Source organism: Andrographis paniculata, unplaced genomic scaffold (assembly GCF_009805555.1).
Source record: "Andrographis paniculata isolate CXL003 unplaced genomic scaffold, ASM980555v1 Contig36END, whole genome shotgun sequence".
Lineage (NCBI taxonomy): Eukaryota > Viridiplantae > Streptophyta > Magnoliopsida > Lamiales > Acanthaceae > Andrographis > Andrographis paniculata.
Window position 1 is genome coordinate 1,206,730 of NW_026137569.1, and position 20,993 is coordinate 1,227,722.

The 20,993-nt window shown below is 37.7% G+C and overlaps 6 protein-coding genes across 11 annotated transcripts; 3 read left to right on the plus strand and 3 right to left on the minus strand.

Moving 5' to 3' along the window:
* Positions 1-381: 381 nt before the first annotated feature.
* LOC127249530 (uncharacterized) lies at positions 382-6,762 on the minus strand. 3 transcript variants are annotated; one of them, XM_051272362.1, is made up of 20 exons: positions 6,740-6,762; positions 6,485-6,593; positions 5,849-6,206; positions 4,970-5,089; positions 4,716-4,838; positions 4,543-4,605; positions 3,894-4,001; positions 3,097-3,174; positions 2,855-2,947; positions 2,648-2,734; positions 2,216-2,317; positions 1,974-2,093; positions 1,818-1,880; positions 1,563-1,717; positions 1,374-1,455; positions 1,223-1,281; positions 1,101-1,146; positions 898-989; positions 747-816; positions 382-651 (listed from the first exon to the last, which is right to left on the minus strand). In XM_051272362.1, exons 2-20 carry the CDS (start codon positions 6,514-6,516, stop codon positions 583-585), a joined length of 1,920 nt encoding a protein of 639 aa, XP_051128319.1. In that variant the 5' UTR covers positions 6,517-6,593; positions 6,740-6,762; the 3' UTR covers positions 382-582. The 3 variants fall into 3 exon arrangements, with proteins under 3 accessions (XP_051128319.1, XP_051128320.1, XP_051128321.1); XM_051272363.1 differs by lacking the exon at positions 6,740-6,762 and having other exon boundaries at positions 382-474; positions 570-651; positions 6,485-6,587; XM_051272364.1 differs by lacking the exons at positions 6,485-6,593; positions 6,740-6,762 and adding an exon at positions 6,327-6,343.
* On the plus strand, positions 6,712-8,188 carry LOC127249532 (uncharacterized). The gene is made up of 4 exons (XM_051272369.1): positions 6,712-6,999; positions 7,099-7,266; positions 7,348-7,589; positions 7,802-8,188. The coding sequence occupies exons 1-4, from the start codon at positions 6,712-6,714 to the stop codon at positions 8,055-8,057; spliced, it is 954 nt and encodes a 317-aa protein (XP_051128326.1). The 3' UTR covers positions 8,058-8,188.
* Positions 8,189-8,292: 104 nt separating this feature from the next.
* LOC127249533 (uncharacterized) lies at positions 8,293-9,587 on the plus strand. The gene is made up of 4 exons (XM_051272370.1): positions 8,293-8,615; positions 8,677-8,844; positions 8,917-9,158; positions 9,226-9,587. The coding sequence occupies exons 1-4, from the start codon at positions 8,328-8,330 to the stop codon at positions 9,476-9,478; spliced, it is 951 nt and encodes a 316-aa protein (XP_051128327.1). The 5' UTR covers positions 8,293-8,327; the 3' UTR covers positions 9,479-9,587.
* Positions 9,588-9,688: 101 nt separating this feature from the next.
* Positions 9,689-13,380, minus strand: LOC127249531 (putative serine/threonine-protein kinase). 4 transcript variants are annotated; one of them, XM_051272367.1, is made up of 7 exons: positions 13,131-13,380; positions 12,165-12,390; positions 11,434-11,546; positions 10,840-11,050; positions 10,531-10,765; positions 10,235-10,388; positions 9,689-10,150 (listed from the first exon to the last, which is right to left on the minus strand). In XM_051272367.1, the coding sequence occupies exons 2-7, from the start codon at positions 12,250-12,252 to the stop codon at positions 9,836-9,838; spliced, it is 1,116 nt and encodes a 371-aa protein (XP_051128324.1). In that variant the 5' UTR covers positions 12,253-12,390; positions 13,131-13,380; the 3' UTR covers positions 9,689-9,835. The 4 variants fall into 4 exon arrangements, with proteins under 4 accessions (XP_051128324.1, XP_051128322.1, XP_051128323.1 ...); XM_051272365.1 differs by having other exon boundaries at positions 13,067-13,380; XM_051272366.1 differs by having other exon boundaries at positions 12,165-12,397; positions 13,067-13,380.
* Positions 13,381-16,064: 2,684 nt separating this feature from the next.
* On the plus strand, positions 16,065-17,615 carry LOC127249732 (CBS domain-containing protein CBSX5-like). Its single transcript, XM_051272676.1, has 2 exons — positions 16,065-16,537; positions 16,769-17,615. The coding sequence occupies exons 1-2, from the start codon at positions 16,212-16,214 to the stop codon at positions 17,613-17,615; spliced, it is 1,173 nt and encodes a 390-aa protein (XP_051128633.1). The 5' UTR covers positions 16,065-16,211.
* Positions 16,649-20,567, minus strand: LOC127249731 (uncharacterized). The gene is made up of 3 exons (XM_051272675.1): positions 18,611-20,567; positions 18,406-18,496; positions 16,649-18,251 (listed from the first exon to the last, which is right to left on the minus strand). Exons 1-3 carry the CDS (start codon positions 20,474-20,476, stop codon positions 18,061-18,063), a joined length of 2,148 nt encoding a protein of 715 aa, XP_051128632.1. The 5' UTR covers positions 20,477-20,567; the 3' UTR covers positions 16,649-18,060.
* Positions 20,568-20,993: the final 426 nt, after the last annotated feature.

Sequence of the window (20,993 nt, forward strand, 5' to 3'; positions counted from 1 at the left end):
GTTCATAATTAGCGTACCTCCACCCCCACCATTAATTTAATTTAATTTAATCTAATTAATAAGCAATTATTTTGTCCATTTATAGGCTGTCGAAACTTGCATTATATCATATATATATATATTATTAATTATCATTATTTGTTGTTGTTGTTCATATTGTAGTTGGGAGTTTGGAATAAATCATCGACACGTGTGTCTTATGTTTGAATGACCAAGTACAATTGGTTACATTTTAATCGAAGATACATAGTCGTACTATTTAAATATTCACCGCATAGATAAAATGAAAAACTGAGAATGACTTTCGTATTTTATTCAGACACGCATCGTTACGTGTTTTCATATTATATTATAGAACATGATCAATCAATCAATCACCCCTTACGAATATTTCCGAATTAATTTCAAAACACACACATACATACATATATGTATATATTGTCTGTGTTTGGGTGATCTTACAGCAGTGATGTCCTAAAGTTACAAAACGATAAAAAGGGATGAAGTTAGGTAATGAAAGAACATATTGGTAGCTCGATATCTCAATTCTTCATTCATATTAACTAAACCTTTTGGCAGCATCTAAAACTTGAAACTCTTTTTCGATTTGGTGTCTTTTTCCTGCATCTTTCGTTTCCTCTTGTTCTCGTTCTGACAGTCGGTTTTCGATGAATTACTTTCTTGTTTGCACGGAAGAAATATTGGGGGAAGAAGAACGAAAACAAAACAGCAGCATGTGTATGTACCTCGGCAACCATGTCGCTGAAATCCTCGCGCTGATTGCGCAGCTTCTCTTCTTCTCTTGCCTCCTCGTACCTACACAGACAGCATAACAGGGAAATGAGAGTAGATTTGGGGAGGAAATTGAGTCGGGATGAATGAGTTAAAAAAACTGACTTGGCTGGCAAAACATTCTCCATGACTTCCAACTCTTCAGGTGCTAATGTGACGTCGACTTTGTCCGCTTTCTGGCCTCTTAGCAAATCGACCTGTCAGAATATATTTTCCGAATAGCCAGCCAGATAAGAATTTTTAATATGGGTAAGCAATTTTGAGGTAATGACTGAAAAAAATCGGACAGGATGAAATCATTTCATTACCCTTTTAGCACCAGATTTGTCTTGCGTGCCAGTGTTGATCACGTACCTGCACGGGCAATTGACTTGGAATGTAAAAAATATTTGAACCGACTGTATTTTGAAGAAAAGGTAAGACGACATACGTATGGCTCGGTGCAAGCAAGGTTCCTGGAGTTATCCTCTCTTCTTTTTCTTCGAGTACCTGTGCCAGAAAACAAAACATAACAATCTTCATCTCAACCACAAAAAAAAAAAAAAAAATGGCAAAACAATTTCGAAAAGAAGATTCCTTACTTGATAGAGAGGTCTGTCAGGTTCTTTCCTCTGTTGCTTCCGAAGATCAATAACATCAGGAGTTTCAACACCAGTGGGAGTGCTACGACCACCAAATCAGAGTCCAAAAATCAGTATAAATTAAAAAATATACACACGGAAGAAACAGTTATCGGGGACATCGACTGCCAAATCCTGGTCGAAGTTTACCTTGAAAGGCTATCAACAGATTGCATGCCATCTTGCAATTCTTTTTCCTCCAACTGTTCCTCGTCTTCTTCTTCTTCTTCCTCCTCCTCTTCTTCCTCTTCCTCCTCTTCTTCTTCCAAGTCGCCCCAATGTTTAGCCTTATCGACAGGTTCGTCCTGAAAACAGATTTGCTATATGTAAACAAGCATTGCTGGCTAATGACGATACATGAAAACAGAAACAAATCAGAAGGGATATTACAGAATCACAGCTTACCTCATAATTGGGCTGCTCTTGTTGCAAAACACCAAAAACATCTCCATAGAGGGGCCGCCCATACTTTTTCAAAATTAAAACACATGGTATCAGTAAAAAGTGAATAATGATTGAAATATGCTACAATTCAAATGCAGGTAAAAGCTTAAAACCTACTTCATCAACAGGTGGCTTGCCCCAGTCTCCATGTCCATAGCCAAATTTTGCTCCAGGCGGAATAGGGGCGTTAAGGCCAGGAATTTTCAGATGCGGATATGAAGGTGGGGGGCCGTACCTCTGTCAAGTAAAGCAAACCAGCTCAAATTTAGCTCCCTTAATAAAAATTAGGAAACTACTATTCATCTGAACTTTGGAGAGGAAAAAAATTGAATATAGCAAACAGGAGTCATATAATTAACCTGCATATTGATAAGCCAAGGAGGAGGAGCACCTTCAGGCATGCCTAGAGCCTCTTTTAACTCATGTGACAATGCCCCTGGTTTCATTTCTCGTAATTTTACCTGCCAGCAAACAAGGCAAGACAAACGATATAAGTTTGTGTCCCAATGTAAAAGTAGCACTCAATTTTAACTCGGTACTATTATTGCTTCAGGACAGTATGTTATACAGCAGAATGTGAAAAACGTGAAAACCCATGACAGGCTACAGCAGCCCTATCGAGTGATACCATGTAACAAAGCAAAAATACATGAATCTTACATAACCTTGATATCAACATAAAATGAAACTATAGAGGAAGCATAAGTTTGTGAATCCATCCTTTTAAAATGAAGTGCAAAGCATAAACATAGTGCACAACTGTCAGGAAATTGTCGTACCAAATTTCATACCTCAAATTCTTTCCCCTCGTAATATAAGTCACCATGATTGGTCAATTTAGGTTTAGTCTGGTGCTTGAAGAAAGCATCATGGAGTACCTATAAAGTCAAAATGGAAAAACTCCACTCAATAAAACAAAACAAGCCTCAGCAACAACAGTCTCTTCGAATAATAAAAACATGAATTACTGATTCAACACTTGAAAAATTAAAAAGGACCTGATAATCAATGTCCATTTTCCCCATTTTAGGTTGCATCTTCTCACGTTGTTTTTGCTTCAACTTTTTACTATCTTCCTTCTCAATGTAAGCCTGTCACGTACATACAGAATAAAATATGGCAATCTCAGAATATGTTGACATTCTAGAAAATGAATTGGAAAATTAAGCAATGAATGATTATTAGACTAGGTTGCATGAATGCAAATGCATGTAAATACAGAGAAAAATTTCAGTCTCACTTGTCTGATTTTCTCAATTCCAGTTGCAGCAATAAAGTCAGGAAGTTGGAAAGGTTGCTTTTCAATACCTCTCTTTCCCTGCAAAGAATCACAGAAGCTGATGAGATAAGATATTAGACTAGCATGTAGGTTCTGAATAAATACATTCAAGCATGTAAAATAATTAAAATCTCAAAGGAAATAGAGAATTGTAGCCTTAATTGCAATTCAAACCAGCATTTTAATTATAAAGAGATCAACAAAATATTGATATTTGTCAATCTTATATCCACTTTTAACACACCTTATCTATGACAGGATACCATCATTTCTCAATTCCATTAGAAATTTACTGTTAAGATATTACAAATACTTCAGGTCCTAGTCCATTGAAGAACATCAGGCAATATAGAACATATATATTTAATAACATACATATTCAAAAGTTAAAATATCTTATTTTAAGAAAATCCTTCTAAGATGCTACACAAAAATACATGTTTTATCTCTTGATAGGTTCTTTCAAAGGCATTTAACAATAGGCCATAACAGACAGCCCAATATGTAAAGCAAAGTGCACATAATTTTTGCAAGGTTCCCCTTGCAACACCTACATGTCAAGGATCCACAAGTTCCACAGCAGCTCTCCTGCAAGAACCATGTATATATATAAGACAAACCTCATTAACTTAGTGCCTGTCACACTCTTCCCCAATCCCACGATTTAATCAAACCCATCATGCCCTTGGAACATTTCAACATGAACTGCTGATGTAAGGGTCTAATTAACCTACAAGAAGTCAGTTACAGTGACTTGCCTGCAAATACTTTCTTTTCTGGGACCAGTGTCGTGGAACTGGAACAGAATTTCTATATGCTTTCAGATATACCAACAGCTTTGGATCTGCTGCAGTGGCATCCCATACCTAAAATCCATAAAAAATAATGCTCAATTGAACTACCAAAAAGCAAAGACACAAAAGTAGGCTCAACAGTACATAGGATTTGATTTACAGTTCCAAAAAAAAGGATAAAATTCTCATTTCAAAGAACTGATGAGGCACCCCTGATCCCTATCATATGCAACCAGGAAAGCATATATGGGCTATTAATTAAAAAAAGATGCTAATAAGCAGCGGGGTTAAAAAGCATCTAGAATTGATATCATCCATAAGATGAAAAGTTTTCGAGTTTCATGAAAGCACAGCATAAACACACAATATTATTAGTATGAATAGTTTATTTGTTTATTCGTTTAAAGTATCTGGTAAAAACAACAATAGAATGGTATCAGTAAGACCCTCATGTCCTCCCTGAATATTTCAAGATAAGAATGAGAAGATCTAAATAAGCAACCCTAGAGATATGCCTAACTAAAATCTGTCCGCCACAACACATTATTACATAAAGTAGTTAAATAAAAAACAAAACCCACTCATGTAACACATTATATAGATTGCCCTATACCTCAATAATATCAGGCCGTGAACAAATTTCTTTCAATTCAGAAATCTTCATTCTTCGTTGCAGCTGTCAGAGAGAAAATCTTTTAGCCTTAAAATAACCATTGTAATGCATGAGATTGTACATATATTAAATATGCAAAGGAAAGATAACAATCAAGGGCGTGAAAGACCAACCTTTTTCTTTTTGTTGGATATTCCTTTCTCTCTCTGTTGATTAACTTGTTCCTCCTCTTCTGAATCCGATTCAGCCTTTTTCTTCACTGCATCAGGGACAGTATCATCCTTTTTATCATTCTCCTGAAAAAACAAGTTGTGAAGATAAGCAGCTTACAAATTTGAAAAGATATATGCATATATATTAGAAAAAACTATAAGAAGTTCTGAATGGAAAAAAAAAATGTGACAAGTTCATGCGATCTTTCACTTACTTCTGAGGCTACACTTTCTGTAAAAGTAAACTTTTCAAAGACCCTCCTGAACTCTTCGTCCAAAACACCTTCCAGTTCAGCCTTTTCTGGTACATACTCAACCTCTACAGCTTCTAAAGCCTGAAGGTTCAAACAAATTGAAGAAGCTAATGAATTCTACTATTATAACTCTGAAATAAACAGAACATTTTTTTTTTGGGTCCTAGAAATAACAAATAACAAAATCTGTATATTAAGTGGGCATTAATAACCACGTTCCTACTTACCTGAACTGCAAATATCAAAAGCACACAAACTAACTATATGACAACCGGCACTATGCTTCACTCCGAATGAAAATAAATAAGAAGAATAGCCATAAGATTATGGTATCCGTGTTTTTCTATACAAAGTTAACTATTATTTTACATGCAAATCAATTAACACAAAGAACACTAGTGTCATAAGATTCTTTACTTCCAAATATCTCAGGGCTGTTACATTGCTTTGCAAATTGCACTGTGAGAACTCTCTGCTCTAACAGATAAAAAATGAGTCGGCAACTCCAATCTTTTCATTTAAATTGACCGCAGGTTACCATAAGATACAATGGCACTTAGACACACAATATATGTAATAATCTTATTCTTGCTAGTCGCTAAATTGTAAATAGTTAGGTTATTGTTCACAATTATATGTAATATCTTACTCTAGCTACAGCATGTTACAGTTCATTAAAAAACGACATAAAAATTGCCAAAATTTCATCAAAAACCTTGCAAACTAACGTCGGACAATTGATGTGAGCAGATTTATTAAACTTTGCATCCAAAGCAACTATTAGTCACCTGATTTAGAGCTATAAAAAGCGAACAAAACGCACGAGAAACTTCCACCTACCTGTTGAGGATCGGAATTCTCCTTAGAATTGTCATCACCGGCCGCGCCGGCGTCCTTCGCAGTTGCGTCGTTTTCATGCCCCGCCGCATCATTTTGCTTGTTCTTCTTCTGTTTCCGCCGCCTCCTACGCCGCTCGCTCTCCCGAGATTTCTTAGCGGCAGCGCTAGGGTTTTCAGGCTGCAAATCGCCGTTGGGGGGCGCCGTAGTCTCCGCCACGACGACATTCGCCGCTTCCGCTGGCATCGTAATCCCTCTACAGGATATCCAAAATCGATCCAATTCAGACTGGGTTCCGACTCGACTGGCAGAATACCCCCCAGATGGCAGTTGGGGCGGGTCTCCCGAACCCACCCGGACCCTGTTAATGGGCGGTTCGAGTTCAATTTTTATATCAGAGATGGGTTACGCGTCAAAAATGATTTTGGGATGGACTTTTGAAATATTATATTATGGTTCAAAACTCCCTAGATACTCTTACATTTATCCATTTATCGTAAAGCGAGTCACAGGAAAAAAAGCGTGCGGAAATATGGGCTTTCGTATCTAGCCCATCATATAACGCCTCGGCCCGAAAGCCTACATTTTTAGGAACGGCAATGCCGCAATGATCAGATATTCAATAATCCCACCGTCTACCTCGACAGTCGACAGCCTCGTTTTCGCACCATTCTTCTACACAATGTCAGCTTCTTCTCAACCCAAAGCTAAAAGTTTACAGATTCAGAGTAGCCTCCCTGCGCTGTCACTGAATTCCGCAGTATTTTATTATCTTTTAGCAATATTTAATGAAAAGATGTAGCTTTCATGGCGTCATATGTAAAACTCGGAAAATTTCTCCTCTCCCTCCACACCGCTGACCCAAAATGGAGAAGATACAACACAAGTACGTACCGGTCAACGGCCTGAACCTCCACGCGGCGGAGATCGGAAACACCTCATCTCCGGCGGTGGTGTTCCTTCACGGCTTCCCGGAAATATGGTACTCATGGCGCCACCAGATGCTCGCCGTCGCCGAAGCCGGATTCCGAGCGATCGCGCCGGATTACAGAGGATACGGACTCTCCGATCCTCCGCCGGAGCCGGAGAAGGCGACGTTCAGGGACCTCGTGGAAGATCTTCTCGCACTTCTCGATGCCCTAAGCCTCTGCAAGGTAGACAATAAATAAAACAAACAAACAAACATCGTTACATTACACTCAAAGCTAGTCAATACATGCCATTAAGTTCTGTAAAATTTCCAAATCATCTAGGTTTTTCTAATTGGTAAAGATGTCGGAGCTGGGGTGGTATCCATCTTCACACTCCTCCACCGGGAGAGGGTGTTAGGATTTGTAACAATGGGGGTGCCATTCATGCCCCCACACCCTTCCACCTACCATCAGCATCTCCCTGAGGGTTTTTACATTTTAAGATGGCAGGTTTCACTCAATCCCCTGATCAAATTCTGTCATTCTGAAATTCACATCCACCTTTGCTGGATTGGCTGATGGTATTGACAGGAGCCAGGCCGGGCGGAGGCCGATTTCGGGCGGTTTGACGCCAAGACAGTGGTCAGGAATGTGTATATAATGTTTTCAAGGAGTGAAATACCCATAGCTAATGAGGATCAGGAGATCATGGACCTGGTGGAGCCATCCACGCCTTTGCCGGAGTGGTTCTCAGAGGAAGATCTCACCGTCTATGGAGGCCTGTATGAGAAATCCGGCTTCCGAACTGCATTGCAGGTTCCCTACAGATTCAGGTGCTACACTACACTGCACTTTGATCATATATGAAATCTATACTATACAAGTAATATTGAATTCAACTTAATAGAAATACTCTGTAGGTAGGATGGTATTTTGATCTTGGGAGACTGAGAACTAACTAATGTGTTCCCAAACTTCTCTGTAACTTGGCTAAAGTTACAGAATTGGGGTTGGATTCAGGGTAATATTTATTGTTTGATTGTAGGAAGGCTGGTGGTGCGCCACAGATCGATGTACCAGACCCGAAAGTTGAGGTACCAGGTCTGCTGATCATGGGTGAGAAAGACTATGTCTTAAAATTTCCAGGGATGGAGAGGTACATCAGGGAGGGGAAAGTGTATGAATATGTGCCTAATCTGGAGATCAAGTTCATACCTGAAGGGAGCCATTTTGTGCAGGAGCAGTTTCCTGATGAGGTCAACACCACCATCCTCAACTTCCTCAAAAGCATCCAGGATTGATTGTCATTCTGTTTATGCCACTTGTGTTTCTGCACCAGGGTAATTTGACAAGCTGAGGAACATTGTGGGATTTTTGTAATAAGATATCAAACCAATTGTTCCTAGTTCCTATTACCATGGAATTTGTCAAACCCACAGTGAAATATATAAAAATAAGTTGTTTATTTTTACAAAGACGTGTCTTTGTTTTTTTTTTCTTCAAATTATTGTTGTAAAATAAATCATTTATAATGATAAAAAAATCTCGAACCGTTAACCCAAAAATCCAAAATGGAGAAGATAGAGCACAAGTACGTACCAGTCAACGGCCTAAACCTCCACGTGGCGGAGATCGGGAACACCTCATCTCCGGCGGTGGTGTTTCTCCACGGCTTCCCGGAAATATGGTTCTCATGGCGCCACCAGATGCTCGCCGTCGCCGAAGCCGGATTCCGAGCGATCGCACCCGATTACAGAGGTTTCGGGCTCTCCGACCCCCCGCCGGAGCCTGAGAAGGCTGACTTCATGGACCTCATAAATGATCTCCTCGCACTCCTCAACACCCTGAACCTGCCCAAGGTAAGACAGCCAAATTGCACCTTAGTTAATAGTTCCTCTTACTTAACATCAACTCATCTAGGTTGTGCTAATCGGCAAAGATTTCGGAGCATCCGTGGTGGCCATATTCACCCTTCTCCACCGTGACAGGGTGTCCGGATTTGCGACGTTGGGGGTGCCATTCATGCCCCCACGTCCTCCCAAGCACCAACAACGACTCCCTGAAGGCTTCTACATGTCAAGATGGCAGGTTAGTTCCCACTTCTCAAACCAGTTATCGATTCTTCTCCCACCTAGTAATAACAATACAGGTTATGTCCAGGAGCCGGGACGGGCAGAGGCCGATTTCGGGAGGTTCGACGCCAAGACAGTGGTCAGGAAAGTGTACATCATGTTCTCCAGGAGCGAACTGCCTATAGCAAATGAGAATCAGGAGATTATGGACCTGGTGGAGGCATCGGCTCCTCTGCCTGACTGGTTCTCGGAAGATGATCTCCAAGTCTATGGAGACCTGTACGAGAAATCGGGCTTCCAGACGGCGTTGCAGATCCCCTACAGATACAGGTTTTACTTTCCTCTATCCATTGATCCAACTGCTAAAATACCATAAGCTCATGCCATTCTATCGCAGGCCGGCAGGGGCGCCGCAGTTCGATATAGGAGAGCCTAAAGTTGAGTTACCAACACTGCTGATCATGGGTGAGAAAGACTATGCCTTTAAATTTCCGGGCACGGAAAGCTATGTTAGGGATGGGAAAGTGTATGAATATGTGCCTAATTTGGAGGTCAAGTTCATACCTGAAGGGAGTCACTTTGTGCAGGAGCAGTTTCCTGATGAAGTGAACGCCACCATCCTTAACTTCCTCAAAAGCCACCAGGGTTGATTGTCACTATGTTCCTGCATTATATATAGGCATTTGATAAGTACACAGCTTGCTGTAATAAAGAGTTTCAACTTATTTGAATAATACAGCTATTTCAGTACCATGCTTACCATTGTAATGTTGTGCTGCTGCTAAGTTTTCAAGAATGCAATAATCTGTACAACAGTCAGTAGAATAGTTTCTGTATGCAGTAAAAGAATGAACCATATGTAATCCAACAGAATATTGATTGGATTCTCCGAAATTTATAGCTCAACTCGGAAGTATCAACATATATTTATCTAATGTGGATCATAGGAAAAACAACATGACATGGGAAATCAAAATCAAGCTTTAACATCATTTTGTGAAAATGGATTATCTTGGAGCAACCTCAGTGATAGAAACAGGAATCGAACTCATCTGATGGCTAATTGACTTATCCTTGGAGATTTTACCACGCTTTCGATCCGAATCTTCAAAGAAACCTGGAGGAGTTAGTTCCTTGTCATTGAGCCGGACATTCTTACTCAGCATCTCAATAACCTGGTTCATTGTTGGCCTTCTACTTGCAATTGCTTGGATGCAGAAGAGAGCCACTTTTATAAACCTGAGAACCTCTTCCTTTGGAAACTCCTTGAGTTCTGGATCAACCAATTCGAGCAATTTCCCCTGTTCATAAAGCTCCCATGCCTATCAAGAAAATATGTCTACATTAGCAAAACATGAGAAAAGGCTATAGACGAAAGAGTATCGAGAAACTTAAAGGAACCGGACCCATTCAACTAGCAGTTTCTGGACTCCTCCATAATTTGTATCTCCACTGCTTCCGCCACTGACCACTTCAAGGATTAAAACTCCGAAGCTATACACGTCAGCCTTCTTGGTTAACTGACCACCTAACACATACTCGGGTGCAAGGTATCCTCTGCTTCAAAGAAATTCGATGCATCACTTAGAAACAGTCCTTTAGAGATCAAAGCTAACTCTAAAATTTTTATTTGGATGAGTAAGAAATCAGTATATTTTGTGCAAACTATGGACAATGCTGAAAGAGAGATAACGGGGCATACGTTGTTCCAGCTATCCTTGTGCTTATGTGTGTAATGTCATCAGGGAAAAGTTTAGCTAGTCCAAAGTCTCCAATTTTCGGTTGAAAGTCCTGATCCAGAAGTATATTGCTTGCCTTGATGTCTCTATGCACAATGTGGGGCACGAGTTCTTCGTGAAGATATGCAAGCCCTCTTGCAGTCCCCACGCAAATGATGGACCTCCTTTCCCATTCTAATTTTATAGACCTCTTTGAGCCTGTCAATGCATATAAGATGTTCAGAGTTTATTGGAAATGTTTTGACTTTCTCCACAAGTTCTCTTTACCATACCGAGTAGTGCACGATCAAGACTGCTGTTTTCGACATATTCATACACCAAAATCCGGTTAGGTTCATGCACACAGCAACCAAGTAATTCAACTAGGTTTGGATGCTTGACATTGGATATGGTATCTATCTCAGTTAGAAACTCGCGCACTCCCTGTTTTGACTCTGCGGAAAGCATCTTCACTGCTACTTCTCTTCCGTTTTTGAGAATTCCCTACACAACATGAATGGATTGGATAGAAATCACATGGTATCCCATGGATGCAGAACTAAGTAACTCATAATTCGAAAAGATTAAACAACAAAATAGGCCTACTGCAATGTGTTAAAATCTAAAAGTCACTTTCATTGCCATACTTTAGTTAAGGACAGCTCAAAATGTTTTCAATTGCTTGGAAAACATCAAAGCAGTCCCAATTTATAACTTATCCCAATGCAAGATTGATATCCACGTTTACTCGATACCACTAAAGATTGGAAAATATGATGTATGTCAGTGGCTGAATTGCTTATAAGAACTCTAATAATCTATGGAAACGAAAGGTTAAATCGTCGCACAGAAAAGCAGGGGATAAAGTCTATTTAACATTATAATACCTTATAAACTGTGCCAAAACCTCCCCGCCCTATTTTGTTGCTTCGATGAAAGTTATTAGTAGCAGCTCTTAATTCATTGTATGTGAAGTTTTGGGTCTTTGCAATGGAGGTCCCTAGATACAATAGAATAATAAGAATGTCAGGAGGTAAATAAAGAAGAAATACTACAATAACTGAATTGATAAGTAAAGTATCATGTAGAAGCCACCATTGAAATCATATTCCCAATATTTTCCAAGGTCAACACCATAGGAATGAATCCCTTAGACTTCATGATTCCAATTAGACACTAAATTTGAGAAAATGCGAGTTCAACAAAATCAGTATGATGATTCGAAATGAATGAAGCTGATGAGAATCTAACCGTCTTCAGCGAAAAATGTTCACATTCATATCAAGAGTATCACTTGCTCATTCTGTGAAAAGTATTGCATGCATTGGATACTAAGGCATTAAAATTTTCTTAGCTCAAAGCACAAGCAAGAGCAACATATATATAAGAGTGTAAATAAATTCCTACAATAGGAAGCATGATTCTTACAGTAGACCATGGCCCAATGAGACATGACAACAAAATATATGAAAATTATCATATGAATAACTGTGGAGTGAATCACCAGTAAGCAGAAACCTAGAAAGGTAGCTAACAAAATTCTTCAAACAAATACACAGAAAAAAATAATAATAATTGTAATAATGATTCTACCACTCAACATTAATGGAGTGCTTACCCTCTTCATCTTGTTTGGATTGATGAGGATCCTTATCGTCATGTTTCTTCTGGCGAACAGTTGAAAAGCCAAAGCAGCTGCAGTTCATGTCCTCTAATGGTCTATATCAATAATCTCCTAATCCTTGAGTGATTTCTCATCAGGACAGAAGCTGACCAAGACATTTCCATCAGCCATTACCTTCTTTTCTTATACAAAATTCCGCTCCTGTGCAGCTTATCACACCCTGCACACTTTCCAAATGTTTGGGATCGGAGCAGAAGGGGTAGCATTCAAAGTTTTCAACTACTTTATTAAATCAATCTTCTATAATTGCACAGAAATCAGTCTTCTATAATTAAAGACATATTTATGAGTGAAATCAATCGCTTACGTATTCAATACACCAACTAAATTCAAAGTAATATATATGAACTAGAATTTAGAATGTTGAACTTGGAATGTACATCGATATTAGTCATAGAATGATAAAATTTAATACAAATATCCAGCAGATACTATGGCTAAACTGAATATAGCATTTGTCGACAGATATTAATTACCTTCGGCGAAACATGCTTTTAACAATGCATAAAAACCTTTGTTCATGGCATTGTCAGCATTCCAAATATGAATGCACTCTTTATGCACATGAATAGATTTTAAAAGAATACAAGAATCTATTTCTCACCAGCAAACAAACGCATATTCCTGGAAATCGTACTAGTTAACATGCATAAACCCTAACCAATTCACCACACAAACTCAGATCCTTTAAGCGTGGCAATTCATTCACATAACTCAATACAGAATTCAAAACTCGCACATAAAAATTCCGATTCAATCAGTTACATATACACATATACCCTAATAACACCAAAACCTAAGATCGCGGGCGACGAAAAAAACACTCATATACTCACAAATTAATCAGCTCGGTCGACGAACGCAATGAAGTAGAACTGTAGAAGCGTAACAGCACGTTACCGGAATTAGATACCAATCCGAAGGTGCCTGACTGCCTGGAAAAGTAGCCCTACCACTGCGTGAAGTTGCGGTGACGGTGGAGAATGCGAAGCAGGAAGAGTCAAAAGTCATAGCTACACCGCGAAACTTGATTGTAGGTGTGACCTTCGTATACAGATTCCTGCAGGACGTATAGCGTTGATAGCGACCCCTTTCTCCTTTCCGCCTGCTCCTTCCATTAGCTCCACTGATTAGCCGTCCAATTGCATTTTTTCCCACCAACTCTCATTCTTTATTGCACAGGCATTTATATACGTACGCCAACTATACGTATTTCTGCTCGTATATACTCACGTACGGAAACGCTTCCTCCAATGACGATAATAATATAATTTAAAATTAGCTGTTTATAATTATAGGTTTTAAAAAATATTAATTATATTTTAAATTTTAATTTAATAAATGTGTTCAGAGAGTCACAAATTCATTATGATAGAACTTGGAATATTTGTGGGAGGCACATACGGAACTTTTGTTTGGTTTGAGGTTTGACTGATTGATTGATTGACCCACTAAACAAAACAAAAGCCGTAGCTGCATTTATTTCTTCAATAGTGAAAAGACAGAAGTACCCTTCACACGACCCGATCGCCGATATGTTATGCCTTTGTCTGAACTCGATTCAACTTTCACACCCCAGGAAGTTCAATTAAACATTTTTAAGTGTATTGTTTAAATATATACACATATATTTAGTATTTAATTTCTTTTATTAATTTCTAAATAATTTTATGTAATGCAAATAAATGATCAAAATAATACTTTAAGTAAAAATTCATTTATTTAATATATTATTTTAAATTAAAATAAATATTTGATAAATTATACTACCTTCATCGTCTGACTGTAAGGGTCCTATTTACTTTTTACGTATTAATATTTAAATATTAATTATTATATGAAAACGTAATACAAATTAATGAAAAATTATAAAAATATTATTTTAGTATCTTATAATACTATTGTAATGACATTTGTGAAAAATTTTGATATTTTTAACGTTAAATACAATGACACAAAAGGTAAATAAGACTTTAGAGCCAGACGGAAAAGTATATTCTTTGTCCTACACATAATGTCACATTTTCATTTTTGTTCATCCATATATTATGTCACTTTTTTTAAAAAAAATATTATACATTTTAATCACATTTTATATTTTATAATTTATAATTTTCATTAAATTAATTAGTTATTTTAACATGTATAATTATTGTATTATATTATAATTAATTTTATTAATATATTTTTAATTATTTATTAATTATAATTTTCTTAAATTTTCATATATCTGCAATAACAGACTGAGTGAGACGGATGAATTGTTTTTTTTAATGAAATTGTTAATTAATAGTAAAAAAATAAAATTGAAAACTTAAATATACTTCAGTTAAGTCTTAAAAAAATATAGTATTAATAATGATTTAAATTCAACATGCTTCTCGAGTCTCAAGTCTCATTAATTTAGCTAATTACTCTCCGTTCCACATAATTTATCTCTATTTTCTATTTTCGTTCGTCCCATATAACTTGTTCTATTATATTTTTGGAAATATAATTATGCATTTTAATCACATTTTAAATTTTATAATTTTCTTAATTTTAATTAAATTATTTACTTATCTTAATTTTAATCTATAATTATTTTTACTAAATAATAATTATTTTTATTAATACACTTCTTAATTATTTACTAATTATACTTTACCTAAATTTCCGTGTCTACAGTAATACACTCAAATTACATGGGATGGAGGGAGTATTACTGTATATAATGTCATACTCTTCATTTCTTTCTATCACACATTTTATATCATTTTCTTTTATTTAAAAAAAAATATTACACATTCTAATCATATTTAAAAAATTCAATGTTTTTTGGACCCCCCAAAGACAAATACAAGCTAAGGGGCAAGTTACAAAATATGACCCATTCCTAGTACTATGTTTTTTGGACCCCCCAATTTGTCTATTTACATTTTTTTTATATATAAAAAATAAATTATTGAATATGATGTAAGTAAATATTAAATAATTTTTATTTTTATTTTTATTAAAAACTCTTTTCTATGAAACCTTTTAAATAGAGAAATAAGTATCAAGTAGTCATATATTAAAACTTTTATTAATATATATATAAACATAGGCTAATTATAAATAGATATTCTATTATTTTCAAATAATTTATTTAGTTTTTTTTTTTATTTTCAGTCTGTCTTTCATAATTGTCATTTTATTTTTAAATATATGATTACATATTTTAATAAATTAAATTATTTAATTATTTTAATTGAAAAGGAAACTGAAGGGTATGTTTCCCTAAGGTGATTTGGCCCAATTTTATTGTGCACAGTAAAATGGACGCCAAACTATTTTTTTTTTTAATTTAAAATTTTATTTAATATTTATTATAATTAAATGAAAAAAATATGTATACAATATATATGTCATACAAATTTTTTTATAATATAGATAAATAAAAATTTAAATATATATATGTTGGGTATAATATAAATTCATAATCAAATTATACAATATAAATTTTATTAATTAAATTTAATACACAAAAAAAAAAAAAAAAAAAACAAAATTCAAATACATCCTAAAATTCAAATAAGAAAAGCGAAATCAATGCACGGTCATGTCGAGTTAATTTCAGCGGTTCATTTTAACTCGTCAGGTAAGAAAAGACTTGTATCTAAACGTAAAATAATTTAATGAATTTTAAACCAATCGCATTATACTACAAACTTTAAATCTGGCAAAATTACGGCAATAAAAATAAATCAAAAATCAATGCAACTTATTTGCTGGAATAAAAGTCGTTTTTACCTTTTATTTATTTATTTATTTTTGTCGTCGTCCAGAAGCCGCGCCTATAAGTAGACCCTCCATCGGAGCTCCTCCCTCGGTGGACTGCAGACCAGATTTTCCTCTGCCCTCGGTCTCCGGAACTCGAGCATTTTTCTCTCCTCTATCTTGCTACACACGCATCCGCGTTGCAATTGGAGTTTCTCCGTCATTTTTTAATCGAAGTTTTGCATGGCAGTTAGATTGTTGAATGCAGAAGTTTCAGATTTGTGCTTAGGGAAGCCGGAATTGATTTGTGTGGCGGCGAACGCCTCGATTGCGGACGCGTTGGCGAAGCTGAGGGCGTCGGAGGACACGCACGTCGGCGTATGGGTATGTAGCGGAGAGATTGCCGGTGGTTCCTGCAGGTGCGTCGGTAAATTCAGCGTCGCAGATGTGACTCTGTTTCTCTGCAGAGAGGAAAATTTGGCCGATCCTTTTAAGGCTTTGCAGTCTCCAGTTTCTGATGTTTTGCCCAAGGGATTATCGGTCGTTAGGCATTTGGAATCCAATTCTAGGTTCGATTAATCTTCTGCCTTCTATATATTGTTCGTGTTTTTCCTTCTTAGACATTTTTGTTGTTGTTGAAAATTCAAAGCCTAAATCGCAACCAACAAATGCACAATCTCTGAAATTGGAATGATTCTTATTGATGCTAAATCGAGATGATAGATTTACAAATACCAACCAAATTGTACGTTGAGGCAACTGTATCTGCTGATCTGTATTCTGTTGGTGTAAATTTTCAGTTTGTGGGAAGCCATAGGCTGCATTCTAGAAGGTGCTCAAAACCTAGTTGTGCCAATACATAGCCACCTGATAAACAACACCTCAAGGAAGAGGTTCCTCAACCGGCAGCAGTCTCCATCTTCCTGCGTTCACAACAATGGCCGCCTTTACTGCTGGCTCACGCAGGAAGATGTGGTTCGGTTCCTCTTCAACTTCATCGGAGTCTTCTCTCCGATCCCCACTCAGACTGTAGAGTCTCTCGGCATTATCGATCCAGATGTTATGGCTGTAGCCTACAACAAGCCTGCATCCTCAGCACTGGAGTTCTTCGAACGTGCGATCAAGGAGCAGAGGCCGGTAGCTGTCATGGACGAGGAGAATCGGTTGATTGGGGAGATTTCTCCCGTTGCTTTAGCCTGCTGCGACGAAACTGCTGCAGCAACCATAATGGCGCTGCCGGCCGTGGATCTCATGGCGCACATAGACTGCGGTGGGACGCCGTTAGATTTGGTGCAGCTGGTGAAGATGAAGCTGAAGGAGAGTAATTTAGAGGGAATGCTGGAATTGATGGATGAGTTTCGTAACTCCCTAACATCACCTTCATCATCTTCAAGCTGTTCTTCAGACGACGAATCAAGTCCAGGCAAGGGCAGCTGGTCGTGTAAGAGTCGAAACTCGCCTGGAAGGAGGTCTGAGGCTATTTCGTGCAGCCCCGGGAGTTCCCTGGCGGCTGTGATGATCCAGGCACTGAGTAATCGTGTCAGCAGCGTTTGGGTCGTCGAAGAAGACCAAACCCTGGCTGGAATCATCCCATTTACAGGAATTTTGAGGGCTTTTCTCAGCATCCCTCTTGGAAAGCCTCTTTGATCAGGTGCACAAATTCAATCCCTTGTCGATGCAAGGAACTTTGTATCTGCAATTTTACTTAAATTTTTTTCCATCAGATTGACAAGCTAGAGTATAATATGAACATCACTGCTGTTTTCGAATTATCTAGAAATATCTGTTGTCTTGCCATTGGCAGTTCTTAACATCAAACAATCTCTTTTAGATCCATTCTAGCAGGTAAATAAGAGGTACAGATGCTTGAGGGATATCGAAAATAATCTGAAATATGATGTCCACAAAAGATATCTGACAATATACAGCTAGCAAGAATCTTCCAACGATCAAGGAACTATAAACCAAAATACTTAAGCATGACATTTATTGTGGTCCATAAAAGAATTGTGTGGTGCATTATTGTTAGGTGTGTAAAATGACCATAAACTATGAACCACATGTTTTTATTTGTTACTTTACCTTAGAATGCTCATCTGTGCCAATACTCCAGCTCAGATACACAAGATGATAGGGCCTTTTGTAGTTCGGTATTTCCCGTGTCCATGTACAGCGCGTCCTCATATAATTGTCTAGCTTGGTGCAGCAGCTTCACCTTTTCTTGACTACGGCCTGGCCTTAGCCGGGAACGGTGCTGCAGTGCTGCGCCCCATCTGAACAGAGCTGCAATTTAGCATAATGGATTAAAATGGACTTATTTTCGCTGTGCTACAAAGTAGACGGTGCTAATGTGGATGAAATATTATGGGTCGATAACTTATTCAACAGGACAAATCCGATAATGTGTTTATTCTAATTTATATCAGGAGGATCATACCATCAGGCGCATAGTCGTTACTTTTGGACATAATGGCATCAAATTTGTCGATGGCAGCCATGAAGACCTTGTCGGCATCACGAGCTGCAGTCTGTAGCACGAATGAGATGTCAGAACCCGGTGATAACATGAAATGGCAATATCTTCCTAGGATGGATTATGTGTTAGAATACAGAAATTTTACCCACTCGAGAGCAAAACTTACCGGTCCAATATCCGAAATCAACTGGCCACGGAAAGAAAGAGCAAGCCCCCAATTATACAATGCTTGTATGTCATTCCCATCGATCGACAAGGCCATTCTGTACGATCTTCCCGCCTTAATAAGTAGCTCTTCGCATTCTTCGCAGACATTCATAAGAGTCGACACAATCTTGTCTTTGTTTGAAAGTGAATGATCAATCCTATTTCGTGTTCTCCCCACTCCATCAACAGACATCGAATCCACTCTCACAAGTCGGGATCTCAGCTGCCGACTCTTTCTCAGCTTTAGCTCTCCGTGAAGAAGATACGTATTGCCCAATTGGCCAACCGCCAATAAACTCATCGGCCTCATGTCAATCGCTTTCGAGAGTAGTACCGCAGACTTATTTAGAGCATGCTCTGCATTGGCATCATCGACACGACGTGTGGAATATCCTTTCGCTTCTTCAAAAAGATTTTTAGCCTCCACCAGACACCTGCTGAATTCTATATCATTATCAAGTATTGATGATGGAGAAGAGCCGAATCCGTTCTCTTGTCCATTCTGTCGAGCAGCATATGGAGATCTCTTTTCGGGACCAAACTCTTGTAGATCATCTTCTACATTGTCAAGAAAAGCGTAGTTTCTATTCAGGAATTCAGGTCTGCGATTGTGACCGTAAGAAGCTTCAGTCTTTACACGGTTCATAGTTATGCTAAAATCTACAGAACTATATGAATCACTCTGATATGCACGAGTTTCCACTTCATCCAGATAATCATTCAAATGCACGCGCTTATCCCTCGAAATTCTTGATCCCTTTTTCCAATAGTTTAAGATCGTCTGGTCCAAAACTTCACCGTCAGTATCATCCATCTCGACTGTATTCCTTCCCTCATCTTCAACCACCTCACTTTCTATTGCATTCCCACCAGAAAAATTTTCAGCTCTGCTTCGAGTAATGACAGGATCTCTGTTACCTAAATGTCCACCGTGCGCCAATGTTGTCTGATCCTTCTTTTCTTGAACAGATGGTGCAATGATGTTGCCCCGTTTTCTATCATCTGCCTCTGCATCGATCGATGTCATTTTCTTCGGTTTTGCACTACGAAACAAAGCCCCGAAATACTGAGAGAAGTTAAATCCACTCTCTCCCAATTTCTTTCTTCTCTGACCAGACTCTTTATCAGAGCTTCCCTCCTTTCCATGGCTACCGATTGTCATACTCTGCACACAGCTTTCAACAGCAGCTATTGTGTTCTGAAAATTGGTATTTGCAGATTCTATAACATCAATGTAGCTTTGTAAATCAGTCACAGTTACTTGATTACATTCTATGCCTCTGTTAATATCATTTTTCAAGTGCAGAACCTTAGCATTGTACTCCTCCAAATTATCCCCTAAATTCTTCAACTTTTCAATGCAACCTATCAAATTGTCATATGGATATTTTTTCCGATTCGAATTCAATCTCGAGTCAGTCAATTGCCCCCCTCTAGCAAGCCCAACGGAAAACCCAAGGGCAAACACGATAGCGCAAGCTGGAAATACAATAATTGAAGAAACCCTAACCCTAGAAATGGCCAACGCACAAACGAACCCAAACAGATACACAAATGCGTACTTTCTATCACCGATTCCGAGAGAATCCATAACATTATGAAATCGATTCGACTCACCCGAGTCGGCGATGAGTAGATTATCATCCCAGCCGCCATAGCTCAGGGACGACGGAGGAGCACTAGAGCACAGCGTCAGAGTCGCGCCACGTCGGGGTTTTTGGGGGTATATTCTGAGAAAAGCCAGATTTTTCCATGGGACGAAGTTTGGCTGCAGGAATTGAGGAGAAAATCCGATCACAGGTTTCCTGGAAATCAGGATTTGCATGATGAGATCTGGAGAAGAATTAGATGAATTTAACCCTAAGACATGGGAATTTCGATGGAATTCGTCGCTGGTAAACTGAAATGGATATACATCTATGGGTGGTTCCGATGCATATTATATGTCCCATTAAAAAACAATTTATCCTAATTTTTTATTAACAAAAATCTTAGAAAAATATATTATTATTATTATTTTTATTTTTATTTTTATGAAATATTTTATTTAAAACATTATTTAAAAAACATTTAAATTAATGTTCATTATTTTTTGGCATAGTAAAAATTTTGGAAAGCACTATGCAATCTGTATACTAAATTACTCCTATATGACAACACAAAATTCATGTTAACGGGTGTGTTTGTTCGTGGGTTTGGATTTTGGGTTGAGATTTGAATAGTAAAAATTTTGAATTTGAATAGTTGTATGATGTGATATAAATAATAATTGATGTGATATTTTGAATGTAAAATTGATTTTTAGTATAATATAAAAAATGAAAAATAAATGTTTGATTTGA